This window comes from Telopea speciosissima, chromosome 5, assembly GCF_018873765.1.
Source record: "Telopea speciosissima isolate NSW1024214 ecotype Mountain lineage chromosome 5, Tspe_v1, whole genome shotgun sequence".
NCBI classification, from domain to species: domain Eukaryota; kingdom Viridiplantae; phylum Streptophyta; class Magnoliopsida; order Proteales; family Proteaceae; genus Telopea; species Telopea speciosissima.
The window spans coordinates 52,728,820-52,756,676 of NC_057920.1; the positions used below are offsets into that span (position 1 = coordinate 52,728,820).

The 27,857-nt window shown below is 39.3% G+C and overlaps 1 protein-coding gene across 1 annotated transcript in view; it reads left to right on the forward strand.

Moving 5' to 3' along the window:
* Nucleotides 1-19,701: 19,701 nt before the first annotated feature.
* LOC122663065 overlaps nucleotides 19,702-27,857 on the forward strand; it is a 31,742-nt gene continuing 23,586 nt past the window's right edge. The window contains exons 1-2 of the mRNA XM_043858771.1: nucleotides 19,702-19,782; nucleotides 21,345-21,599. Of these exons, the coding sequence (XP_043714706.1) occupies nucleotides 21,352-21,599 (248 nt within the window). The 5' untranslated portion in view covers nucleotides 19,702-19,782; nucleotides 21,345-21,351. The remainder of the gene's footprint in view (nucleotides 19,783-21,344; nucleotides 21,600-27,857) is intronic.

The following is a 27,857-nucleotide window of genomic DNA, read 5'->3' on the forward strand; positions in this document are numbered from 1 at the left end:
GTGCCCGACTCCCTTGCATTTATAGCATGTGAGGGTTTGAGTCTCATAATAAGGGTTCGATGGGGGATGGGCGCATCGGGCTTGTGACACTAAATCGGGGATGCAGCAGTGTAAGATCCCCTTCTCTGAAACTTGCTAGATCCTCTAGAATCATAAGAGGTCATAGGCCTCTTGCAAGCTTGGATAGCCCTATAGTTCTCTCTTTGCTCATCCTTAATGAGCTTGGCCGCCTGCACTACCTCAGCATAGGTGGGGTAGTTGTGCAGCACTACAGATGTGCTAATGCTAGCCCTTAGGTCTTTCTCAAACTTCCTTGCCTTGACGCCGTTAGGCTTTTGGTGAGCAGGTGCAAAGTAGAATAAATCCTCAAACTGTGCTGATAGTCGAGGACTGACTTAGAGCCTTGGTATAAATTCATGAACTTTACCTCCCTTCTATCCTGAAACTTTCGAGGAAAGAAGTTCTGTAGGAAGACCTCTGTGAACTGAGCCCATGTAGCATTAGGGTGTGTGGCCTAGAAGTTTTCCTTAGTGGAAAGCCACCAAGAATTGGCATCGCCCTGAAATTGATACACTGCACATTTGATCTTCTCAATATTGGTGCACTGAAGCACTTCAAAAATCCTCTCAAGGTTCTGAATCCAATGGGCTGGTAGTAAAGTGTCATCGGCTAGTTTCTCAAACACAGGAGGACGTTGTTTCTGAAACTTCTCCGAAAGTTTGGAGGGATCCACATAAGCTGGTACCACCACTGGAACTTGTGGAGCCTCAGGAGTAGGAGGAAGAGGTGGTACTGGCACCACTTGTGCCAAAGGAGTCCTAGTAGCAACAGATGCCGGAGGGGTGCCAGGTCCAGCAACAGCTGCAGGAGTTGGAGGGGGAGGAACTACATGTGCCAGAGGGGGCACTTGTTACTATTCTCTAGAGATCTTTTGGAGTTGATTAGTCATTTTTTGCATAAAGGTGTGTTGTTCTTATTGCGCCTTGATGCTCTCGTTGCATGGCTTGCAACATATTGCTCATCAACGAGGCCACATCCACACTATTATTGATTGGGGGGGGTATCGGTAAGGCCGTGTTAGAGGCATCGCCGGCATTGCCCTTAGGAGGGGAATGGTGCCGGTTCTGAGTATTGACCATGTTTTAGCACCTGTTCATGTTTTAAGATGCCTCACAGGGTTAGTACACGAAAAATAAAAGGAACAACAAGATATGGCACCACAAAGGGCACAAGCATAAAGGGAAGTACACAAGACAAGAAGTAACACACAAAGGGGGAAACAAGGAACATGGGAGGAGTACAGGTCTAGAAAACCAGGCCAAAAGCCGTTCGTGACTCCGTCCCAGAATAGACAGGACAGACTGATGGACGGATTTTGTATTGTGAGTCCGTTCGGTGTTCCATCCTCAGGTTTTTTAGGTTTAAACAAAACACAGAGTTAAATGGAACTACAGACGGATTTAGTACTGAGGTTTCGTCCCTAGTTCCGTCCTCAAAGTTAGACTAAAGATCAAAATCTCGAATTGTATAGAATATTGGACGGATCCTTGGTCGTGATTCCGTTTGATGTTCCGTGCAATTCAAAACACGAAAAGTCACATTTTACGCTAGACAGATTTACGGACGGAACCACGATAGTGGATCCGTTCGTGCATCCATCCGCTGAGTTTTCTTAAAATAACCCAGCCACGAGTTTTCAAACTTGTTTGGCTTTTAGACAGGACGGAGCTACAAAGCAGGGTAGCCCCAAGCATCATCCGTTCGAGGTTCCTTTCCCATCTCCTTATGGTTTTGAAGCCAAAACACACAAGAATCGACCTCCACTGCTCCAAAGTATTGCTTATTTTCTCCTTCTTTGATTTTCCAGAATTTCTCTTCTTAGTTTCTAAGGTTTTTTTTTGTGTCCATTTCCCTTCTTTGCTGTACATGAGCATGAACTTGTAATTTTGGTTGTAGTTCTTTGATTTCTTTTTTTTTTTTTTCATTGAAGTTATTCATGCATGGAGAACTCCACACACATGCAATAATTCACATTGTATGATGAACTCCAACATACCGAAACAGAAAATTGGTTTACTGTTTTGGGGAAAAATCACATTGTGTTGTGAATGTGCTTAAATTTCCTTTCTAACTTCACACATACATGCTAATTTAGATGTGGCTATGTTTGGTTAGATTATTTGAACACTTTCTTGGTGATGCTTGGAAGAAAATCCCCCAAATTTTACTTTTTTTTTTTTTTGCATGAATGCCTTCATTGTTTCTTCCCAACTATATGAGTTAGGTTTGTTAAAGTACCTTTCAAATATGTATTAGATCATTTGTGACTTCCAGTGTAAGACTTAGAAGTTATCTTTACACTTACATTTGTTTCTCTCCAATTCCATTTTAGTTGAATGTTGGAATCATTACAACATACATTAGGATTTGTTTTACTTAGTTTAGTTGTATTAGAATTCGATTATATACTTGTGTTCATTAATGGAAGGAATCCTTCCATTCTTGTTTCATATTCAAAGGGAATATAGTCTTTCCTAATGAAGTTCATATAGGTTCTTAAGAACAAACATAGTTACTGCATTTCCCTTCTTTTTTTTTAAATTCGCTCATAACAGCTTAGGCTTAGTTACTTTGTTCATTAAAGCTTAATCTCTTCTCCAACTTGCTGCACATATATTTTTTTGTTTTAACTAACATATCCGTTCTTATATGTTGTTTTTGAGTTAATCAGTGCATTCCTTGTCTTCTACTGCTTGTGTGTAGGTAAGCAATCGTAATGGCTACTAGGCAACGAAGGAACAGGACTCCCGAAGCGGCACCAGCACCATTTGATGCCAGCTTATTTGTGTCCGCCGAGGCAGAGGGGTTATTCAATGATCACTTCCATAACAGGAAGATCCTTGTAGGAAGGGATGCCATTGCCGAGGAGTTGGTTGCCTTCAAGGTGGGGCAAAGGTTTGACAGGCTGGGGTGGTTTAACATGCTAACACTCCCCTGGCTGATCACACACTTCTACTCCAACATGGTTGTCATTCATGAGGATGCAGTGAAGTGCCGGATCACATCTTTTGTGAAGGGAGTGCCCATCTTGTTCGATGAGGTGGAGTTGGGGGTAATCCTAGGTGTAGCTTCTGGAGGGGACCATGTTTATCACCCGCCTGGGAGGGATCCGAACTCTTACCTCCCAAAAGAAGATTACAAGCATCTATATGCAACGCTTACCAATGACAAGTTCCAACACCACAAGTTCCAACACCGGGTGAACTTGACTGAATTTGGTAGTTCTCAAAGGATCTTGACCTACCTAGCCAAGATCAACCTAGTTCCAATCAAGGGCCATAGTACTAAGCCTTCTCTGGTGGTCGCGTCCTTAGGTTACTCTCTTTATGAGAGTGTGCAAGTGTGTCTGCCCTATGCCATCATTCGACATATGGGGCAAGCAATGTCCAAGACCAGGCGCAAGAACACCTTGCCCTATGGGAGGCTACTCACCCATGTCTTTCTACACTTTGGGGTGAACCCTCAACAGTGAAGTTGCATTGGAGAGCTTTGAGGAGCCACTTGGGCACAATTCCCTCGCCAAGATGCACATCCAGTATAACACTTTTTTTAGTGATGGCGGGCCCGATAACCCGGATGAGGACGAGGGGGACCAAGAGAGTAAAGAGGATGAGGAAGATGAGGCACCAGTGCAGCATTTTGCAGGAGCCTCCAGTTCAGGGACTACAGATATGAGTGCTATCCTGGTTGCCATTAGACAACTGAACTCCAACATGGCCAGGCTCAATACAGACAAGGTGCAGGGGTTCGCAGGCATACAAGGGCAGTTTACTGCTTATGACCACCAATTCAAGAGGATGGAGAAGGACATCCATGACATCAACGCCTATCTATACTATAAAGGCAATGATGAGGAGGATGAGGACAGTCATGATGATATAGAGGACTGGGCTCCATAGCTTCAAAAGTTATCTTTTGGTCTTTCTGGTGTTGTTTTACTTTATGCTTTTTTTTTCTTTTAAATTCTCAGTCTATGTAAGGATTTGGTGACCAATTGTAATTTTATAATTTTGTTTGGCTTTTTAGATGAATGGATGATGTAATCGCCTTCACGAGAGGTCAAGAATGTATACCATAGTTGGAACTATGGAAGCGAATATATATATATATATATTTCTAGTCTTTATTCTCTCTGTTATCTCTATTATTATTGCTACTGTTCTTGGGTTCCACCCTGGCTAGTTTACTTTTTAGATTCTCACACATTCCAGTTGTCCATGTTGGAAGCTTTTAAATAGGAACCTATTTGTATAGAGTAAATCGAGAATCTTCGCTAGACTGTGGTTGGTGCAGGGCATCATGTTCTGATACCATGTTGTCACACCCCCATTCCGATAGGAATAAAATACAGTAAAAAGGGGTGACTAGGATGACATGTGTCACCTTAAAAAACTACCAGGATCACTGACACAGTGTCACAATCCACAGTCATGAACTAACATCAATATCACATTAATATCAGAGTGCAAAAGAAGGTAAATATTACGTTACCAAAAGTAAACAAATATGCGAAAGCGTTTGAGGGAATAGTTACATTATGTTTAATCACTAAGTGATACAGTAGGTTAGCACCATGTTCTGACAGACCATAACATAACTATATTAAATATATGTATAACAATGAATGTTTATACAAGGCCCAAGGCCCAAAAGTATAAAAAAGGTGGGAACAATCCCAAGTGTCAGTTCGGCCTATAAGAACAATCATCGTAAGGATAACCCTCGCCGTGTTCCTCAAACACAGCCTCAGGTTCCTCGGCGCTTATATCATTGTACTCAAAAGGTTGGGCATCAAGTCCAGCAAAATAACCACCATCTGCATCAAAATCTAACAAGAGGTGTATACCGAGGGTTAGCTCCACTGAGCCAGTGAGGGGATGGGGAATGCGTAAACACACAGTTCACAAATAGTCTATGATGTATGCAATATTAATAGATTTTATACCTAACAAGAAAACCAAGCCAATGATATATGCTATTGTGATAACTCGGATAAACATTGTGGGTTACTTAACTTATCACCATAGTGAAACCTCCGTTATCACAAAGGAGCCTACACCGATAGAAGCCTTAATGCCACCCAGTGCCAGACCCCGATAACCATTACTACCCCTGGCCTGGCCTCTCTCACACTCCACAGGAGGTAGGTGTTTTGGCTATTTAACACCTAAACCCTTGTTGGTAAGGGTCGTAACATAAGGGTACAAAGATCCTAACCATAGTTATACTACATGCAAGATCCTATCGTCTAGAGAGATATTCTGGGTGCATCAACGTCCCATATCATCTAGCATCCAGGTACCAGCACGGCATGACGTATTCAGACTAATATGACAAGCAATTTAAAGACCATATTCATTTCTGGGGTTCCGGCACCGGTATTCCCCAGCACCGTAACTCAATACTAGATAAGCCATACATGTCATCACAGTCAGATCAATCGTAACAAAATAAATAATATGTAATATGCAACATGCTTAATAATGATGCATTAACATACATAACATGTATAATAAATAAACAAAGCCCAAAACCCACGCACCAAAGATTCAAGTAATGTTCGGGTGTTTAGAAGAGGTTGTCGGACACACGTCCCCGAACAAGTTAGACTGCCTAAGGATGCGTGAGATAAGTGTTAGAAGAGTGTAGGTGGGCCCCTTGATGAGTCCCAAGAGTCAAAGTTAATTAACTCAAAGTATAGTAGGGACGGATTCAGGAACGGAGGCAGCAGAGTTAGTCCATTCCTGGTTCCATCTAGGTTTGGAGGTCAAATCGCAAAGGATGGATCCACAGATAGAATGTACCCATGGATCCGTTCGTGCATCCGTTTGATACCTTGAGACATTCCCAGAAGGAGTGGAACTACGGACGGAGGCACAGGGTGAGCCTGTCCATGGTTCCACCCAGGTAAAACACATAAACTGCATGGGACGGATCTACGGATGGAAGCACGACGCTGGATCCGTTCGTTGATCTGTCTGAGTTTTAGAATTTAAACACTTCCACCCTCAACCCTTGAGATCTCAAGGCTTCAAGAGCTAGGAAGGGGTGTCCCAAGCCTTCCTAGGGTTACAAAACACCTATCATTCTTAGGTCTTAGGGAATCCAAATACTTGGAATCCATTTAGGGTTTCCCAAACCTAGGTTGGGGGTCATAGGTTCCTTAGATCAGCAACTTGAGTTGCAAGGGGACTCTTAAGGTATTAAAAGGAGGTAGGACTCCATTTAGGAGGCTCATAGGGTTAGCCTTGGGTTCCAAATGGAACCCTAGGTTGGAACCGATCCAAGAGGGGATTCCCATATTCGAAATAGGAAAGAAAGGGAAGGAGGGAGAGGGTACTCACCTAGCCAAGTGAGCCCAATGGTTAAAGTCCACCACCAAGCCCTCTATCAATCACCTTCTTCTTTTCCTTCAATGCTCTCCAAGCCTTCCACGATTTTGGTTACTGGGAGGAGTGAATGAGCCAATGAATGAGAGGCCAAGGCTCCTAATATCTAAGTAGTTGGCTTAAGGGCCTGTTTGGTTTGGGTTTCTTAAGTTAAAACACATTTAAATGTATTAATAGGCTAGTGGGCCCACCAACAAATCACACACACATTACAAGGGGACCAAGGGTAATATCCACCATGCATGGGGGCACAACTACGAGGTCCGGGACACGGGGATGTGGGCCCAACATGTGAAAACACCCAAAAAGCATGAGACAGTATGGATGGAACATCGGATGGATACAGTCCTGTGAGTCCGTCCGTGACTCCGTCGCTGTTGTAAAGGCTGAAAACACACTGAAAGCCATCAGGCTTTGACCCACTCTTCAAGGCCAAAGAGGGAAGGATAAACAAGTATACTTGAGGTTAGTAACTCACACTTGGATCATCATGGCGTGTACCCCATGATTCCGAAGAGTTTCCCCACAACGATGTTGAGTTCATCTCTAAGCGAGGTGTCCAAATGGGGCGACACTGGGTGCCCTCCAATACTCCTCGCTCTTAAGGCTGGTACTAGGAGGGTAGTCGACTAAGTTTCCATCGACGAATTTTCCCCACTACCGGTTGAGGAACCTTTTTTCGACGAGCAAGCCTATGTAGTGGTCAATGATCTTATAACTGGGCTTGACCACCAAGGAAAACAGCTCACCGGCATACGTGGCAGCACCATCTAGACATCACAAGGATAACAATAAAATATTAGGACCTCGGGAGCGGGTATAACAATAAGTGCCCGCAAGAGAAGTCCAATTACTTGAATTAGGCATTAGAAATTTTGCCAAAGTCTGACACATGAACCTCATATTCTAAATCCAATAAAATATTGTTACCTGATATATCTCTATGAATTATTGGTGGTGAGCAATCATGGTGCATGTAAGATAACGCATTGGACTATATACATTCCTTTAACTCCCCAACCCTTGTTATGTGTGATCTCTTTCTGTTCAGCCTTTAGGGACCTTTAAGTTCTTTTGGGGCTTTTCCTAAGAGCTTAGTAGGTTTGCTATCCTTGTTTGTACATGTTCCTTTTTTATTAAAGTGGGCTTAGGACTGTTATCTAACTAGCGTTTGCACTCAATGGGATTTTGGCATCTAGTCTCCTTTTTTCTCCTGTGCATTCTGTGATTGGCTGATCCTCTCGTTTCCTTTTTGTCTTTTACTTTCACTTTCCCTTCCTTGGTTTCTCGAGCCCTAAGCTAGGTAGGTGACTGATGAACACATTTATGTGTGAAATCTTAGGGCATAAAGCATGCATTTTACCACATTGAACAGAGTTACTCAGGTATTTTTATGTTTTTAGGTCATTTTATGCTATTTTGGGCTATCGGGAGCTGTATCTCCTAATCTACATGTAAAGTCATCATATTTCTTTCCAAGGCTATAAAGAGGACTAAATTTTGAGCAAGATGGACGTGATGCATTAAAAGTACACATTCGTTTAGGCCATCATGCAAGTGATTATTCTTTTTGGGCCAGGAAAGAATAATGGGCCAAAAATGAGCTGGAATGCAAGCCCAAGCCAGTCTACGTTTTTCCAAGGGTATTTTTGACATCAAAGCAGGTGATTTTGATCAAGGGTTGAGATTTGATCAAGCACAAGACAACCTTTTGCATTTTTCTTTGTTAGAAGAGAAAGAATAGCTGCCAACTACACATGGGGGCCCCATCTTCCACGTTTTTTCTTAAGCACCCCATGGTCCACGTTTTTTTGAAGGGTAGAATAGGAATTTAATTAATTCTTGAAGAAAGGAATCCCAGTCATCACACACTCTCTCTCTCCACCAAATTTCCACGGGCATTATGGGAATTTAACTAGTGATGGATATTTTGTGGGGAATATTCTATCATCCTTAGAAAGTTGAAAAGTCAAAGATTGGGATAGCCTTGTTCACATTACTTGGAGAAGACACCTGCAAGAAAAAGGAAAGACAAGAGTCAAATTGGAAAGCTCTCAATTTAGAAAATACTAGGTGTATTAAGCTAGGAACCTGTATATCTTACTTTCTAATATTTTTTCTTTTTCTTGGCAATTAAGCTTTGATGTAAAAGGAAGTGAGGATCAAAATCCACTATTGAGAGGGCTTCTCCACACTCCAATGATTTTTGGAGGAGGGGCCTACTCAAAAACGTGGAAGCTCTCCCTCCTCTTCTCTCTTCCTTCTCCTTCCCCTATAAATACATAAGGGGGTTGGGCTGTTTTGTGTGTTAATTTTAATGAGAATTGTAGTCTTCTTCTTATTTTTGGCTTCTAATTTTCTAGCTTTACTTTTCTGAATTTTATTTCAATGGTTGCAATTTCTTTTTATGCAAGTTTAATTCAAGGATTGTTCTTCAATTATGGTTGTAATTTCTTCCATATTTAGGTGTTGTTTTTTGTTTTAAGTCTTCTAGTTCTAGGTTTCTAATTCTTGTGAGAGGAACTTAGAGATTTGGAAGAGGAAGGCATGCAAGTTAATTCAAGCAAAGTAGACTTCATCAACAACATTCATCCAATGCTCATTCAACACATTCAATTGCATGTTTGGTAGAAGGGAGTATCAATCCTAATTTTCTTTCTTTTATTTTTATTCTCTCTATTTCTTCCATTCTCTTTATTTCATTCTCATTCTCATTCTCATTCTCATTCTCATCCTCTCTATTTCTTCCATTCTGTTGGGATTTTATTTTATTTTTGTCTATTCTCATCCTCATGTCTTATGTTAGATTCTTATTTTGATAATTTTTATTTTATTTTTCAGTTAATAGATGCGAATTCAAGTTTGGCAGAGGAATCCTAATCTAGTTCAATCCGGTTCAAGCAATCTTCGGGTTTTATTTCTTTGATCTCTTGGACTTATTTTCTTTGTTTGTGTGTGGATACAGTGATTTTAATCAATCAATCTCGTAATCCGCATTAGTTTTTGATAGGTTAGATGATAAATGGTTAGGATGTCAATTCGGTAGATGCATGTGTAGGATTGTTAATTTAGTTTAATCATCTTAATCTGGTTCACTTTCGCATTACTTTGAATGAGTAAGATAGAGTGGCTTATCTCCTTGTGTTTGACCCGTAGCTACGATTGACCCGTACGGTTGCGGTATTATTTCTTGACAAACAATGACCTGTGTGCTTCCTAGGTGATGTGGGAAAGGATGTGCCATTATTGCTACCCATAATCCCTTCTTTTTGCTTATATTTCTTTCTACGTTTCATCTCTCTCTCTCTTTCTCTTCCTTTTTGTCTGGACTTTTGATCTTCTCTGTTCGGTTTGTTGGTTTTGCTCTCCTATGTATGTGGTTTTGTTTCTGTTTTCTTTCCCTTGGGGCTTTGAAGCTAGTTTATTTTGATGTTTAGGGGAGTTTTTTGGTTGGCAGAGCTTGGGTCCGTGTTTTCCTTTTTGTCTGTGGTGATCTTTGGCTCGGTGGTTGCTTCTCTGTGGTGAGGTTTCTCTTTGGAATCCTTGGCTTCCGGTGTGTCCTTCTCGACGTCTCTCCTTCGATTGTTTTGTTTTCCTTTCCCTTCTTTGGCTCATCTTTGGTGGGTGCTATGTCACAGTTTAGACCTTCTTCCCATCGATCTCCTTTGGTTCTCCTTCTCGTGGGCGTGATTTGGGGAGTGAATGGGCTGAAGTTTCTCGTTGTCGTTCTCCCTCTACCGTCTGGAGAACATCGGTTGGAGTTTCTTCGACTTCTTCTGGTAGCTCCAATATCCAACCTTTGTTTGCTTCTAAGATTTTGTATGGTTTCACTTTGGGGTATCCCCGTCCTTCCCAGGATACTTTATGTGCAAAGCTTGTGGAGATTTGGGAACCGCTGGGAGCGGTCTACCTTTGTTGCTATGAAAAAGGAGGTTTCATGGTGGAGTTCAATACAAGTCTGGAAAGAGACAAGGTTTGGGTGCTTGGGCCATGGTGGTGTGGTCGATCCTTGATCAATTTGGTCCAGCACGCTTTGGATGATGATTTGTTTGTGTATGAAAGAAGGTTCTTCCCTATCTGGGTGCAGATTAGCCCAATTCCTCTTGATGCCTGTTTGTATGATGCCATCAAATAGGCTATCTCATGTATTGGAAAGATGTTAGATTTACATCTTAATCTCAGTGGAACTGATTTACCATCATCAGTGGTTAGGGTTAAGGTTTTGTTCAAACTCAAGCAGCAAGTTTGCCTGTCTTCTAAGAATCAAAATCCAAAGGGTGTTTCTCTGCCTATCTCTATCAAGTATGAGGCGTTTAAGATCTATTATTGCTATGGTCGATTTTTCCATGTTACTGATTATTGCTCGTATGTCAAATCATCCTCTGGAAGAAGAACTCCTTGGGGTACCTATGACAATGCCCTTACACATCCTCTCTTCATAAATTTAGTTGTTCAGCCTCCTTCTTCCACTATGGATACTACCATGTTGGAACCTGATCTGTCCTCCTCTGATGATATGGGTCTGTCTTTAATTAGCCCTGAATATTTTGTCTCTATGGATGTGGATACCAACACTGTGGTTGTACTTGCTGTGGAACCTCCTTTCTCCTCGTCTAAAACATAACATGCTTCTAGTGTTTTGGGTGCTGCTTCTCTCTCTGGTTCATCTTCTATGCCTGCTACTTCTAATCTTTCTACCAGAGTGCCTATCAAGGAGCATAGCACCCAATCTAGCAAGGATACATTTATATCTTCGTTATTTATCTACTTTCAGCCTTTGAAATACCTCCTTCTCTGGCCTCTGATTTCACTTGCTTCAGATCTTTTTTGGAATCTTCTCTTGTGGGTTCTTTGGATCCTAATGCTCTGCTGCTCTTGTTAAGGAGTGGATTAGGGAAATTCCTTTTAGATCTTCATGCAGCTGATGGTTCGAATGATGGCACATCCTTGACCTTAGAACCTAGTGAATTGAAGTCCTCGGGTCACTGACATGTGACACCTAGTTTGGGATTCCAGTTAAGGATATTGTTTTGAAATGGACTCAGGTCGACCCCACTTGTGTCTCTGTGACACTTGTAATGAGACACTCTGGCATATTTTCATCTCCTGTGATTGGGCTAAACATATCTGGGCAGCTAGTCCTTTGGATCTGAGGATAGAATTCATTTCATTTCCATCTTTGAGACATTTCTGCATATCTACCCTCTTAAGTCACAAGCTTGATAAGCTCACTCTCATCTGATTTTTTTTCCTGTTTTGATTATTACTTGCTATTTCATTTGGGACACTAGAAACAATTGTCTGTTTAATTCTGTTAAGTCCAACCCTCTCATTATTTTGAGAAGGATTAAACAATGGATGATGGATCTTAAAATTGCCCCCTAGTTCAATTATGGATGTCAATAATTTTACTGACAAGGTTATGTCTGCTCTGTCTAGGCTTGATTTACCTATTCTAGAATTTCCTGTTTTGCTATGCATAAGGTTTGATTCCAGAGACCTAAGATCTTCTGCTTGGGCTTTTGGCATTTTGTTAGATGGCATATTCATTTCGTTGACTATAGGTTTGATTAAAAACTATCATGAATTGGAATCAGGGTTGGTTGGGATCATCAATGGTCTAGACTGTGCCGCTTTAAGGGGTTTGAAGCTGAAAGAAGTTTGGTTCTCCAACAAGGCGCTACCTGTACTTCTTCCAACTCCATCCCATTCTCCATGGCCTTTTGAAGTCATAACCTACTTTTTGCAGATTTTGGATTGGGCCAAAGATATTTGTTTTCGGCCTTTGACGAACACTACTTTGCTAACTTGGTTAAGTTCTTTTGCTCAACAAACTAGTCTGACAAGAGTACCTTGTATCTATAAACATTGTACTAATTTGCCATCTTTTTAATATATTTTATTCCTTGTTTCCATAAAATAAAATAAAAAAATAACGCATTGGTTATACCTTTAATTTCACTTATACTCTTGATCCAATCCAACTCCATTTCCCACTCCACCTCTCCTATAATCTTCTCCAAACTTCCCCTTTCCAAATACTCATAAATAAAAAATGAGTGTCGTGCATGTGAACAAAAACCATAAATTTTCACAATGTTTTGGTGCCTTATTTCAATTATGCACGAATCTCATTTGTAAAATATTTTTTGTTGACCATGTTAGCATCTTCTTGTAATGGATGAAGCTTCTTCAAAGCTACCAATCGACCAGTTGATAAAGTTGCTTTGTAAACACTTCCATATCCTCCATTCCCAAAGCAATGCTTGTCATCAAAGTTCCCTGTGACTTCAATGACATTTTATACACAATTCTACCATCATAGTTACATATTGCGAATAGATCGCTCTGATAAATTCTTTCCGTTTGTCCCATTTCTATCTTTTACTTTGCCTTTCTTTGAAAAATCCAAGCAATTCTTATAACTATGGATTGTAGAAGCGTTGTATTCAAAATATGAAGTAATATGTAAATGATGAAACTGAGCTTCTTTCCAATATTCAACTTTCCTCTCTTAAAGGCCATTCTTGATATTCCCTTGTCTTTATTTCCAATGAGTGATAGCCTTATTTGGGGAGGAGCTCCAAATGGTTGCTATAGTGTTAAGTCCGCATATCATGTACTTTGAACCATAGTTGGAAAATCAGGTTTTGCGACTCGACTCGCCCTCCTCAAAACCTGGCGAGTCAAACGAGTCGAGCCTGGTCATGAATGAGTCATGTATTTTTTTATTACATTTATTTTAATAAATTTAATAGCAGTAAAATTGATGGAGATGACTAGATGGTCATTAGTAAGGTAATGTACTTCGTACTCTATAGACCGTAGATGATTAAATGGGCCCGTGATTTCATATTGACTCCTCGAAAACCAAATAACAATGCCTTGATCTATTCTCTTATTTAATATATTTTTGGTTACAATATCTTCTCTCATTTAATGCTTTTTCCCATTAACAAAGATTCGTCTCTTTCTTCAAGATCAAGACTTCTTCAATACAAAAAAATGGTGAAAACACTACGGAGAGCGGTTATATTTTAGTGTTTCTTTCGAATGGAGGGCAGAAAATAGAGGCGAACAGAGGGACAGAAGCAGCGGCGAAGAGAGGGCGGCAGGGGTTCCAGAAAACAAAAGGATGGGCAACAATTGTAGTAGCAGCAACGGTGGAAGAAGGGGCAATAGCATTGACGGAATAGTAGCAGCAATAGTGATCGAGGGAGAGGGATAGGTAGAATATTGTGTTCCAAACTTCCAACCAGTGGTAACGAGATTGACGGAGGGAAGGGAGAGAAAGGGGGAAGGAAGAGAGATGCTCGACTACACTTGGATGACTCCATTCTGACTCGAGAAAAACTCCGAGTCAATTGAAATTCTTGGTGACTCGGACCGAGTCCCGACTTTTTTATACTTGGACGAGTCTACTTGACTCTTGACCAGGATTCCTAAATATTTGACTCGACTCGAGTGGCTCGCCCGAGTCAAAACCTAGTTTTCCAACTATGCTTTGAACTAAGGACACAACCAACTCTTCAAATTTTGCATCAACTTCATCTACAAGGAGGGTGACACTTACTATTGTGTGAAAACAAATCTGGTCCTAGCCAAACTTTGCCAAAATTAAGATCCTTTCTATGGCGGGCATGTGCAGATGGTCTAGCGACATCGACAGCATTAACTCACTGTAAAGTACCTATAGAGCCTATGTGTAGCCGTTGTGGAGAGGCAATGGAAACTATTGACCATATTCTCCTTGCTTACCCCTTTGTATGGACAGTATGGTTCGGTAGCACAATCTCATATGTTGCACCATCTGCCACTACACCAAGCCTTCTTTCTTGGATCCAAAACTGGGTTGCCTTGGGTATTCATGAAAAGAAGGTATATTCATCATCTCTCTTTGCAACTTCAGTATTTGGTATATTTGGCATGCTCACAATGATTTTATATTCAAGAAACATCTTTGATCTCCAGTTGATGTTACTCGAAAAACCCAAGAAGCTTTTAATGAGTTCCAATTATGTTCTTATCCATTTCCACTACAACAATAACGTCTAGGAAGTTAGAGTATATGGTAGCCGCATTTGATGGGATTTATAAAACTCAATTGTGATGCATCTCTCTCATATGATAGCACTAATGTTGGCCTTGGTTTTATCTTTTGTGGCAACCGGGGGGGGGGGGGGACCTTTATATGTTGCCTCTGAGCCATCTCTCTTTTCCTCCATCATTGTAGGTGAAGCCATGGCTATTCGATCAGGCATCCTATAGGCTATTGAGGAGAATTGAGATCATCTTTGTGATTGAATCAGATAATACGGTTCTAGTAAACACTCTCAATGACGAGCACCCCTCTCCTCCAACATTAGTGGCTCCTATTGTCTAAGTTATCATTCACGTTGTTTCTTATGTAGAGTCTTGCTCTTTTGGGTTTGTTCTAAGGGAGGGAAATAGTGTGGCTGACTCCCTTACTAGGAATGTCTTGTCCGTTACGTATAGGATTGATTGGCCTCTTTCCACTCCATGGATTCTTGAAGCTTGTAATTTAGATTCCATGTACAACACACATTATCAATAGTAGAGTTATGTTTACCAAAAAGGTTTGTGAAAGCCTCTCTAAAAGCATCTTCAAAGGCTTTAATTTTGAAAATCTGATCTTCCAACTCATTTTATGATATATCAATAGATGTCAAACTCAACATCTCTTCTATTGACGAGAGAATGGAACCGAAGAGTATATTCTGTAAGAAATGTAAAGTTTCCACATTATGCAATTGTCCAATTTGTGATGGTATCTCTCCTAATAGTTGATTATGACTAAGATCCATTAGACGTTGTAGTGAAATCAGGTTACCCATTTGTTTTGGAATGCTTCCATTAAATTTGTTCCTACCCAAATGCAGGTAAATCATTTGGAAGCAATCCCCTAGTTGCTCCAGAATAGGTCTAGTTAGATTATTGGCTGACACGTTAAGATCTTCTAATTTAGACAATTTCCTAATTTTCGATGGCAACCTACCTGAAAATTAGTTATGGCTCAAATTCAGGCTTAAAAAAGCCTTCAATTGCCCTAATTCCTTTAGAATCTCTCAAATTAAATAGTTGGAAGAAAGGCCAAGTCTATGTAGTTGAGATGACTTCGTAGCAAGCTTTGGAGGTATCTTACTAGTAATCTCTTCCTTGACATATGTAGGCTTGCAAGATTTGGGCATTTTCCCCAATTTGATAAAATCTCACTATATGTCAACCATACACCATAGCCTATTTCCCTCTCTTATAAAAAATTCCATCTAACCATTTATTATTGTTGAGTGTATATTTCTTGGGCATATTTTTCCACACAACAAACCATTCATCTTCACATTCATAATCATACACACAACTATTAAAATCGTATATAAATTATTTTTGATGAATGAAAAATGTGGCTTAGACGACATTCTGGTAATATGCCAAACACAAACAATCATGTGAGTTAGCTAGGGAATACCTTTGATATTTCCTTAGCCATTGCAACACATTGATCTGCAACTATTGTTTCTGGTTGTTTTCTAGATAGGGCACAAAGAAAAATATCAAACAACCACTTAAATGATTCTGCAGTTTCATCGTAAAGTAATTTTTCACCAAGGATATTGTTTGGTTATGGTGATTAAGCCCTGAAATGGAGCAACGGTCGACCATATGCATTCATTTGATAAGTTGTGTTAAAATAAACAACATCTCTAGAGTCTCCATAATCAACCACTGATCTAGCAGTTGCCCAAAATATGTTCATGATATGATCCTTATCATCAAGTTGTATCGAATAAATATAAGACGGATCTTCTAACAACATTATATATATATATATATATATATATATATATATATATATATATATGTATTAATCAACATTCAAAACCATAAGATTTTTCACGACTGCCAACTTGCATACTCAATAAATCAATGGTTGATTTGATGAATATCTCAAATTCTTGGCATTATCTATAATAACTGTTTGAGTAGGTGCAATATTTCTTTTCGACATTAACCCGTGCTTCATTGGTGAGGGTGTGAATTCATGATTATGCTTCTTTTAAAATGAAAAAGTTCAAATATGTCATTTTTTGAAGTTGATAAGTCATATGCGCTAAACAACCCATTCTTATGATTGGATGATGAAACAATACTTGTTCCCACAATTTATCCATTGCTTGTTTATCTTGTTTTGAGCAACACTAAGTTTTCCCTTTCACAAGTTTTGCTTTAGTTCGCTTATCATATTGTTTTCGAACGCTAAAACCACTTCGGTGACCGTATCCTTGTAAAATTCATATGCACTATCTTCACAATCAAACCATGCCAATTTTTGGTACTTCATCAATTGTTTGGCCATGTATTGTGGGGCTGTTTGATTTGTTGGGCGTTTCAAAAACAAATTGTTTTTTATGTCAATTTTTTTCTTGATTAATCATGCAAGAAATCTCACCAATACCCATTAACTTATAATTCCAATGATTTTGTTACAAACTCAAAATTATATGAATCAACTCCAAAATTTTGTAAAGAACCTGAAAAATGTATTGAATAAATGCATAGGACAAGTTTCACAAGAATTTAGTATTTCAATAAATAAAAAACATAAAAAGCGTGCAAAGAACCTCTCATTCAAAATAGACATGTCTGCTTTCAATAATAATAATAATAATAGATAAAGATAAAAACATTGACCTTCCTTTGAATATGCAGAATAAAAAATCAGTCAGTGTAAAGACAAGGCTAGGAGGCAACTTGAGAGTAAGAATCAAGAACATATAGGTAGGGCTCGGTGAAAGCAATCGCATAATATCCGATTTAGGGTTTTTTTCCCAAAAGAGAATGGGCTTGTCATCTGTTGAGTGAATGATTTGGGCTAGGAACTAAATAAAAGGGTAAAATAGGAAAAAAAGTGGGGGATAAATCATTTTATGGGGAGTGTTTACCAATCGGTTTTCAGTCAGGTTCCTTTTGAGCATTCATGTGCTGCAATAAATGGGCTATACACGTGGTAGGCTAGGGTAGTGATACATATGGGTAGCAGGAAAATTCCAACTGCTGGTTTGCAACAAAATTGTCCCGATACATGATCAATTAGAGTAGGGCCTAGAAAATTGGAAAAGGATCAGAATCGACCATGATCAATCCTGATTCCTATAGTTCCAAAATGGCCAATGGTGGACTGAGTTAGGTGGATTTATTTGATACAAATTAGCCAATTCAACCTATCCAGCCGATAAAAAGCTAGCAACCATGATGGACACAAGTCCGACATACAACAGCATGATGGACACATGTTACCATCTTATGGAATAAAAAGAAAATTGAATTGTAATGAGAGGGAACTAGATATTAAGAAGCAGATCGAAGAGAAAAGGGGGAGAGAAAGGAAGGGAGGAACCTAATCGTCAAGGATGTGGGGGCGGGGGAGAGGGAGGTGATCACCTTTTGATGTCGCTCTTGTTGCATCATCCTCTCTTTCTCTTCTTTTGGTCTATAATTTCCTTCTCCTCCTCTATTGGAAGTCCTTTGCTACTAATATTGTTGATGTTGTATTTGAAGATGTTGTTACTATATGATCTAATACTTTCATTTGCGTTCATCATTGTGACATCAACGGCTATTCTATTTTTCCTCTCCTCCTCATCGTTGTAGTCTTCTTCACCGCCATCCCATCTCCTTCTCATCTTCCTCCCAATAAATTAAGCTCTTCGACTTGAATTGATGCTCCAATTCCCTTGTTAAATTTCCATGTTGATGCAAACATTTGACTCTCGAATCTTTGATTTCATGTGCTGCCTGTGATAATGTACACCTAACACTTTTCAACCCTTGACTTTGTCCATAAATGGATTAGGTAGGGGTTGTGCCATTGTGGTGGTTGTAGAGGGGAGTTGCATAGACGGAGGAACAGAGGAACCGATCAATATGGGGTGTTGCAACAAAAGGGGGAGGACAAGGGAGGGAAAGCAAGGGCATGGAGGTGTTGCATTGGGAGAGGGAGGGAGGAGGGAAAGCATTTGAAGGGGTTATTGCAGCAGGAGGGGGAGGGCGAGGGAGACAAATAGGGGGAATCAGGAGGGGAAGATTGAAAGGGGCAAAACAGGCGAAGACTCTGGAAAAGACTTTTTCATTTTTTGTGGGAAAACGTTCTATGAGCCTTTGGGGTATAGTATGCTTGCACTTCTGTGTCTATCCTCTCCTCCTCATATGAAAAGACCTCCATGCCCTCCAATATAGAATATTATTTTATCACACTTCATCGGCACACTCTTCTATGCCGCTTGCTCAAAGAACCCTCTCCTTGTCTCCCATTTATAAAGTCGATTCATTGGTCAATTCAAGCGCATTCAAGGTGGAATTGGTTGGACCCGATTCGGATCTCAATTCTAGGTTTTTGAACCATAGATTAGAGACAATTTGTTTGGATCCTATGCACCGAGTTGCCCCAGATTCTATAGCTCACAATTCTGTCTTTTCAAGTGTATTATACTAATCTCATAAAATTTTACCAAAAAAAAAAAATGGGGAAAGTTTTCATACATGGCTGTATATAGCCGTGTATGTGAGAGAGTGGGAGTTTCAAAGCATTAATTAATGGGTGGGGGTTTATGACTTTTCCAACTCTTTGTGAAAGGGGACACGACGTGCATGAAAACTTTCCCCCCCAAAAAAAATACTAATCTCATAAAAAAAACCTATTGTACTAATGGTATGCACTAGTGGTGTCAAAACCTAGTCTGAGATGCCGAAATCGATTTGAATCAATCAAAATCGATATGAGTTTTATTAGATCAAGTTTTAGATTGGGGTTTTGTGACAATGAAACCGATAAGGCATTGAACCGAACTTAAAATCCAAATCAAAACAATATAACTCAATAAGAAATCGATACTAACCCGAAATTCATAAGAAAAACATATAATTCTGAATATATTTACATGATAAACCAAAATAAACCGATTAGAAACCAAAACCAAACCCAAATCGAACCAAAATCAATGCTGGATTTTTTTTTTTGGACTCACTAATTCTCACATTGAAACGCGGTGAAACCGATCCGATAGCGATCCAAACCAACGGATTGACACCCTGGTACACAATACCAACCGCTGGCTCCTTACATTAGACACGTGTCACGATATGGTCCACACTCAACAGGGACCACATGATGGGCCCAACGCTACTCCGTATGTCGTAAGAACAACGCATTCTTTATCGTCGACGCTTAAAATGCTCTGGGCACGAATTGCCGTCTCATCTCTTTGGATTTTGGAAGCTTCACTGAATACTCTGAAAGCCCTCCTTCTGCTTTCAGGTGATCTCTTGTTCCGTTACTAGTTCTTGAAAATTTGTAATTTTGAGTCTCCCTCCCTTCCCTTTCAATTTTTACTGATTTGTTCTTTGTGGTCTGAAACGTTGAGGATCAGCGTTAATTTAAATTTTCATCTCTTTTTTATCCGAGTGATATTGATCTTTGAAATTCTGGGTTTATATCGTTTTCTCGTTTAGTCTTTAATTTGTTCTCCCGTTTCTCGTTTGTTTATGTGTATGGTGAGAATTTAAGCACATTAAGATTGAACCAGCTACACTATTAAGTAGTTCTTCTGTTGAATTCTCTCTCCCCCCTCCCTTCTGGGACTTCTCAGGTCGAAATCTCGGAAAAATATGTTGTAGTTAGATGGTACAGGTTTAGTTTACCTTTTCTTGTTCTTATATCTCAACAGATTTTTGCTTTTATTTTATTTGCAACTTCTGAAGAAGGACTCAATTTGTTTAATAGGTGTTTTTGTTTTCCTCCTCTTCTCTTCATGTTGTTATTTTGGTCTTCTAGAAGTGGATAGGATGTGACGAATTGAATGTTTACTGTTTCCGGCGTATTAAGTTCAGTTGAATCCTTTTCCCCACATATCGTTCTTGGCCATTTTGATTTAATATAAAGGATTATGGGTTCATTTAATCAAGTTATTTTATGATACCTAATAAAGTAGCCAAGTGAGAATATGGTATGCAGAGTGCAGACCCTACTGGTCATAAGCTGGAAAACAACTACCCATAACAATTGCAGTGAAAATGAATCTTACCCCCATGATCGGAACAACTTAAAATCTGAGACTAAACTGTACTATTTTGTCCAAAGATACACAGCTGTTCGAACTCTAGAAGCCAATTTTTTTGTTGACTGTAAAAATCTAATCTACAACAGTTCATGTCAAATTTGTCCAAAGATACACAGCTGTTCGAACTCTAGAAGCCAATTTTTTCGTTGACTGTAAAAATCTAATCTACAACAATTCATGTCAAATTTACTAATTAATATTCCCCTCCAATGGACGGTCACTTTTAATAGAATTCAACTTTTAAAAGAAACTCCTTATTGAGATGTTGGTTTTTCATTCTTGTTCAATCAATTAGCATATGCGGTTGTACTCTCCAATGGTAAAAAGACAAATGCGGCGTTGGACTGATATCTAGCAGCTACATTAGAACATTGGAGTCAGTTTTGATTTCTGACAACTAAATTTAGATTTTGCATCAGATTCTGCTCCAAATTTTGTGTCTTGTGACTCTGCAGATGATGAGAGCCTTCTCTCTCCTTGTGGTTTTCTCTTTGAAGTGATTGTCCTTGGTCTTGGGAAGCAAAGTGTTTTTTCTTGTTTGCTATTTTTCTTTCTTTCTTCCTTTTTTTTTTTTTTTTTTGCTTTGTCATTCTGGTAGTTTACTTTGTCTTGTTTGAATAATCTATCACCATATTTCAATACTTACATTTTTCTTAGGATGAAATTGATCCAGAGTTTTGTTGATAAAAATAAACTCGTCTTTCCTTACTTCCTCTACAGTGTTGTTTGCTGAATATTATTTGCTTCCCTTGGTATGTAGAAGCCTAATGGTGGACGATACTGAAACCTTAGCTTCAGCTGATCCTGCATTTGGGAAGCTTCCAGATCATCTCCTTATTGAAATCTTCATTCGTGTTCCCATCTCAGAGTGGGCTCAGATATCCTGTGTTAAGAAGCAGTGGGCCAATATATTTCAAGAAGAATGTTTATGGCAAACTGCTCTTGTTAAGACGTGGCCCTTTGCTGTTCAGGGGAAACGGTGGCCTGGTCCTATTCCTCGAGGCTTGAGTAGAAGGTGATGACTTCAACTTCTCTCTCTCTCTCTCTCTCTCTCTCTCTCTCTCTATATATATATATATATATATACATTTCTTTTATCTTTATTTGGCATTTGAATTTTATATGCTGGTACCATTGTTAGGATCTCCTGCTTCCTAAAATCTGTTTAATATTCGTACTATAAAAGTAACTTTGTATTCCCACTTTGTTTACAAGAGGGTAGCCTATGCAAACTTGCTTTTTATAAAACTGCCCTTCCTTTTCTCTAGAGAAGAGTTCTAGTTCTTCCATATGCTGTGACAGTTAACATCCCCAGACTCTTGCTTAACAAAAATTGAACTCAATACAAGACGTTTGACCTCTTTATACACCCTGATCTAAGTCTGCTCCTTAGCCTAAAATCCTCAAGTTTTTTCGCTTTCCAATGCCCCAGCATTAGGCAACAGAAAAGATTTTCCAGACCACTCGAATCCACCCATGCCACTGTTCTTCCTCCTACCTTTCCAGCAGAGGCATGAGGGAAGTGTCAATCCTTAACGGGGTTTCAAATGAGTTCAGAACTTTTAGCCATGTGCCCTCCTTGAAAACTGCAGTGCAAAAGAATGTGATCTATCAATTTAATAGCTCCCTTTTGCAATACTGTGAGGATCCGCCACGGGACAAGGGGGTTTTCGCCGTCTGGTTTCCCTTCCCTCTTCCCAGAGGTATCTGGATGTGGTCATCCATTCCTCTTGGTTATGGTCCTCCCTTCGAGGACTGGAAAAAAGAGTTTTGCAATCATTGGGGGATTGGGATCAAACAACAAATGAAATGGAGTCTCCACCTAGGATTAGGGCCTAAGACCCGATTGGTGTAGCCCTTTATAGGGCTACATGATTCCATATGGTTTGGTCAGAGGTTCTGGGCAAGTGGTCAGGTTACGAGAGTGGGAAGGTGTTAGGCATCCACCTCGCCCGGTCAAATCGGTCTTTCTACTAGATGTTTGATTTCGAATATTCTCCCATAACAACTTGCCCTATACCAACATACATGGCTAAATCATGATGCATAAACTGTTTAAAAGAAATTAAACTGCTAAATATTATGTACACTACACGGGAGCACTTGAAAGTCTACATTGTGCCGAAATTAAAGGTTAATGGTAGAAATGTATACCTGCATGATAAATCAATACGATTATGAAGAATGCAAGATGGAAGGTGTCCCCTGATTCAAGTGGAGATAAATGATTAACTTATCATCTGTCAGACAGAGTAATGGCTTGCAAAAGCTAGCTTTGGTATTCGAACTTTAGGCAGAGTAATGGTGTCACGAGGGCTTGGGAGTTAGATGCTCGATCCTTAGACAGAATAATGGCGTCGTAGAAGACTTGAGAGCCAAATGCTCGATCTTCGATCAAAACCACCGCACTACATGGGATTCAAAGTCTTCAAGGGAATGATGTATGAAAATGGGTTGAGAAAGTCGGATTTGGACGACCCGGACCTCAGATAGGGTAACGGGACCACATTTTTCGAAGCTGGGAATGGGGCGGACCCCGGGACAAGCGAAATAGGGCTCTGGATAGGAACATAGTTCGAAAACTCGTTTCGTTTCGGTGTTTTGGGCTGACCGAAATATCCGAAATTTCGGATATTTTGGTCGAAATTTTGCATTTTCTGTTATGTTTCGGTAAGTCATTTTGGTGGGTTTTAGGCCAAGTTAAGGCTTGAAACTTTATGAAACCCTATGTTAGGCTATAAAAACACATTTAAATGTTCAAATTGCGAAAATAGTCATCCAAAGTGATGTTTTGGATTTGCATTATTGATTAGCAATGTACGGTCGAATCCTAATGTATAACTTAGTTCATTACACATACACATTGTTTAAGACTTTAAGTACTAGAGGACATAATTAATGATTAATAAGCAATTTAAACAAATAAATTGACTTGGAAGTTGGAAATATAAAGTGAATGAGTCATAAGTTATCGCTTAAGTCATAATATTAAGTACAATAAGTAAATAACAAGTTAAGTAGATGATATCAATATGACAATATCCCCAATAGTCCAATACAAGTCAAGTAGTCATCTTGTGACTCAAATGTTTACAAATATTCTAATAATAATTACTCTGACGTCCAGGATCGACTCCACTCATAGTCTGATGGAGCCGACGTGCATTGTTCTCCGACTGTAAGACAAATGAATGCCACGCCATAATATGGGAGAAGAAACGAGTGTAGTCATCCACAGTGGCCGTGTAAATTGCATCATCAACATGCTGAAAGTAACCTATCCTAGGATCTGGGTCACCAAACTGTGAAGAAATACTACCCACTGATCCACTATGATATGATGCCTATGAGAGCATGTACGGGTACGGCTGGTGGGTTGGGTAGGAAAAGATGTCATTTACAAAAGATGATCCACTACGTCCCTGTGAGTGGGAGTCGTACTCAAAACTGGGAATGGATGGAGAAGATATTTAATTGATCACCATACAATGTACATAACCCCTATTTTTTTTACATTGTTGTTGTAAGAAAAATCAAAATTTTGAAGCAGAAAAAAAAAATTTATATATATGTATAGAAAACAAATTCGACACCGTGAGGTTGTAGATCGGCTTCCGGTGTCTTAACATATATTAATTTCATTACAAACAAACAAGTATTGATCATGCTTCTTTCAAAAAAACATTTTTGGCGAAATTGGTTTTACTTGAAACAGTGGAAAAGCTTCACAAATATGCTAATGGTGTGTTCTTCGGCGTAGATGCAGCGAAGATTCGAAGGCCGGTGCAAGAATTAGCAAGGAGAAGTGAAAGGATGAAGAACAAGGAGAAAAAAACCCAAAAAACCAGAGCTTGTTAAGTCTTGGTCGAAATTTCGACCGAGTTGGTATTTATAAAGCTACTTTTGAAAAAGGAATCTCGATATCTTGCGAGATTTTGGTTTTGTCTTGAGAAGGTCGAAATTTCAATCGAGTTTTTGCATTTTTTTGATTCGAGCTGCCGTTTCGTTTCGGTCAGGTTGAGATACGTGAAATATTCGAGATCTCGATTGAGATTTCGCGAGATTTAGTACTATGGATAGGAAAACAGGTGAAACTGGGCTCTGGGGCACAATTCCCGAGAAAAATCCGTCGTCCTTCAAATGAGGGAGGGGACAAAATTCAGTGTTTACAAATACACACATGCTGGTCAGGTGCCACTGTCTTTACTAACCAAATTATCTGGAGTTAATATCTTGTTGTTTCCAGTTGTTCAGCTGTCATCTATATGGTGAATCTGCATCATACGGAATTAGCTGTTTTAATTCCTTAGGTTTTATTTTTATGTAATTAGTGGTTATGTGATCACTTACGTGACCATGTGACTTGGTTAAGTGGTCAAGTGATGTAAGTTGGGCTAGATTAGGACTCTATAAGTCCAGCCATGTTTTGAGTCTATTTCCTTTAGTATTTCAGTTTCCTAGTCAGTTTAAGTTACCTAATAGGTCAAGGATTGGGTTTGGTCTTTCCTTTTTATAGTAGGAGTCTATTTTTGAGTCTTTTATATAAGGTTGTAAGGGGGGCAAACATTGAACCCGAATTTTGATTAATGAAAAAGCTTTTGCTTGCTGCCATAGCTACTGCTCTGCTCTGTTGAGTATTGCCTTGTGAGTTATATCAAGGTGAAGGGACTGGTGGATCTCTAGTTGACTCCTTGCGTTTTGTAGACTGGGAGGATCTGTTATAAGGTATTGGTGGATTTCCAATCGACTCCTTGCATCTTGTTGATTGGGAGGACCTGCTTCTATTCTTCAAGCTGCTACCATTGAAGACCTGCAAATTCAAGTAAGTAGTTTACAGCTTTAGCCCCCCGTCTTCTCCTAATCATCTAAACCCAGCCCCATCGATCCCCATTGCTAATACTAAATCATTACTACCTTCCTCATCCACCATTAAAACCATAGATCCCTTAGAACCCTAAAACCTGCAACTATTCTTCTCCCTTCTAAGAAGGTCACATGCAAGGTGATTTTCATGAGAATTCTGCCCCAGCCAAATCTAACCGTTAGAACCTGCTAAAATGTTGATTGAATCTTCCTCTAACCCTAACAGAGACTCGATTTAAACCTCAGAACCATCCACCCTGCCGATTGTATGAAATTACACTTTTACCCCCCTCCTATCTCTACTAGGAAACCTCCATAACTCTAGATTTAATCATCTGATTTAGCTGTAACTTTCAGCATATATTCCCCTTCACCCTGCTCACACTCAATTTAAATATTAAGTCCATACAACCACCTGATTTCCTGTTCTTATAAATCCTAGATTCCATCATCTTCCATCTTTCAAAACCCTAATCCTAGTTGCTGCCCAGATCCATCTAACCTACTTCCACCCATCCAAAACCCTTAAAACCTAGTTCATTGGACTCCTCTAAACCTGCTTAGCTTTACCATATAAGATACCTATCCATTACCCTAACCCTAACCTTAAATTTGACCTAAAACCTCAATTCTGCCCCCATCGAACCAGCAGCTCAACAGGTCCTGGTTGTCTGGCTCCTAGTAGGTCTCCTACTTGTCTAGGACTACATTACTATAATTATTGATTAATTTTATTCTGCTTCAGTTATCCATTTTGCCATTGCTGCTAATTGGTTGTTTTCCATTTATTGATGCTTATAGGAACTTTGTGATTTCCCTTGCAAAGATAATTTGAAAAATAGTGCAGTCTTCAAAATTCTGTGGACAAATTCCTGAATATGAAACACATAATTTCCTTAATTTTCCGTTGTTTTGACTAATGTTTGCCTTTTATTATAATTTTCTGTTTCCTTGTATTGCTAATGATTTATCTTACTGAGAGGGGAAAATTTTCCTAACTTACTCTCCAAGGTGGTATGACAGTCAAATGGAGAACCCTATTCTATTTTTGGATGCCTTCAGAACAGAACTGGCAGGGACCTGAAGCATAGTGAAGCTTATCTCCTTCAGACTAATGGGTGACTTAGTTAGCAGATTAAGTACAGAAAATAACTTGAGCTGTCTGGTTGATAATTAATCGATTCAATGGGATTTGGTCGTTCCCAAAGTAGATATTATTAATGCAAAAACCAAGAAACATGAAGAATCAAAACAGATTTAAGCAAGGATGACAGAGATTTAATATGGTTCACACACCAACTAGATGTGCTACATCCACGGGCAAATCTGAAGATGATTCACTATGTGATGGAAGAAAAATAAAATGGAGATCTCTCTAGAACACCCAAAGCTTGCAGTAAGAACTCTACCCAGAAATGGGTACAAGAATTCAAGACACACACATAACAGATATACTTGCAATTTGTGTTTGCCCAAATTGGTTTGTCTGATTGATTCTCAGATGTTTCAGGATAGAATGGTGATACAGAATCTTATGCACCAAGTACAAGGTGCATATATGGCTGCAAGGGGGTGATGACAAAATATGAGAACAGATATACTAATCATGGAGGTGTTTATCCACATCTAGAGACTAAATAAAAGAGATTTAAAACATCTCAGATCTTTGAACCATTTACGCTTGAGATGAAATTCTAGGCCCATTCACATAATAAACCTATCGTCAACAACTCTTGGATTAATGAAGCAGAACTATGACATATTGACATTGGACCTAGAAGTTTATTGTCCTTGTCAAGATTTAAGAACACTAGAGTCAGAACAGTGTGTTGAAGCATTGGTATTAAAAGAAGATCAAATGCATAGTTTTCATTTAAGATGTTGCAAATTGGAGAGCAAGTTGTGGAACATTGTTTCTGCTTGCTTGTTTTCGATTTTATCTGCTCTTATTTGTATCAGTTGGATCCCTGTTTGCAGGCTTTCGCTCTTGCCCATGTAATCATTGTAGCCTCTGCTTATAAAAAATGAAAATAAAAAAGAAGAAAACGGGGTACTTTAACTTAATTTTATTAATTACCCAAAAAAAAAAAAGAGTTAATTTTATTGTATAAGAACTGAAGTTCACGAAAAGATGGTGGGTTGGGAATGGTTCTTATACAGTTCCTTGTCCATTTATGGATTTCGACGGTGTTGTAGATGGGGAAGCCTTTTTATCGTGGACCATTTCATTTAGAAAGAATGCTTCTTGATAGCGCATCATCTTCTTTATCCTTCCTTAATACTAAGGATGTCTGGGACTATTTGCTGGACTGTTTTGCAATTGCATGGGTTATTTTGCAGTATCTTCTTGATCACTTTTCCACCTGGAAAGTCAAGGTTTATTCTGAGGCAAGTATTTGGGCTATGTTCT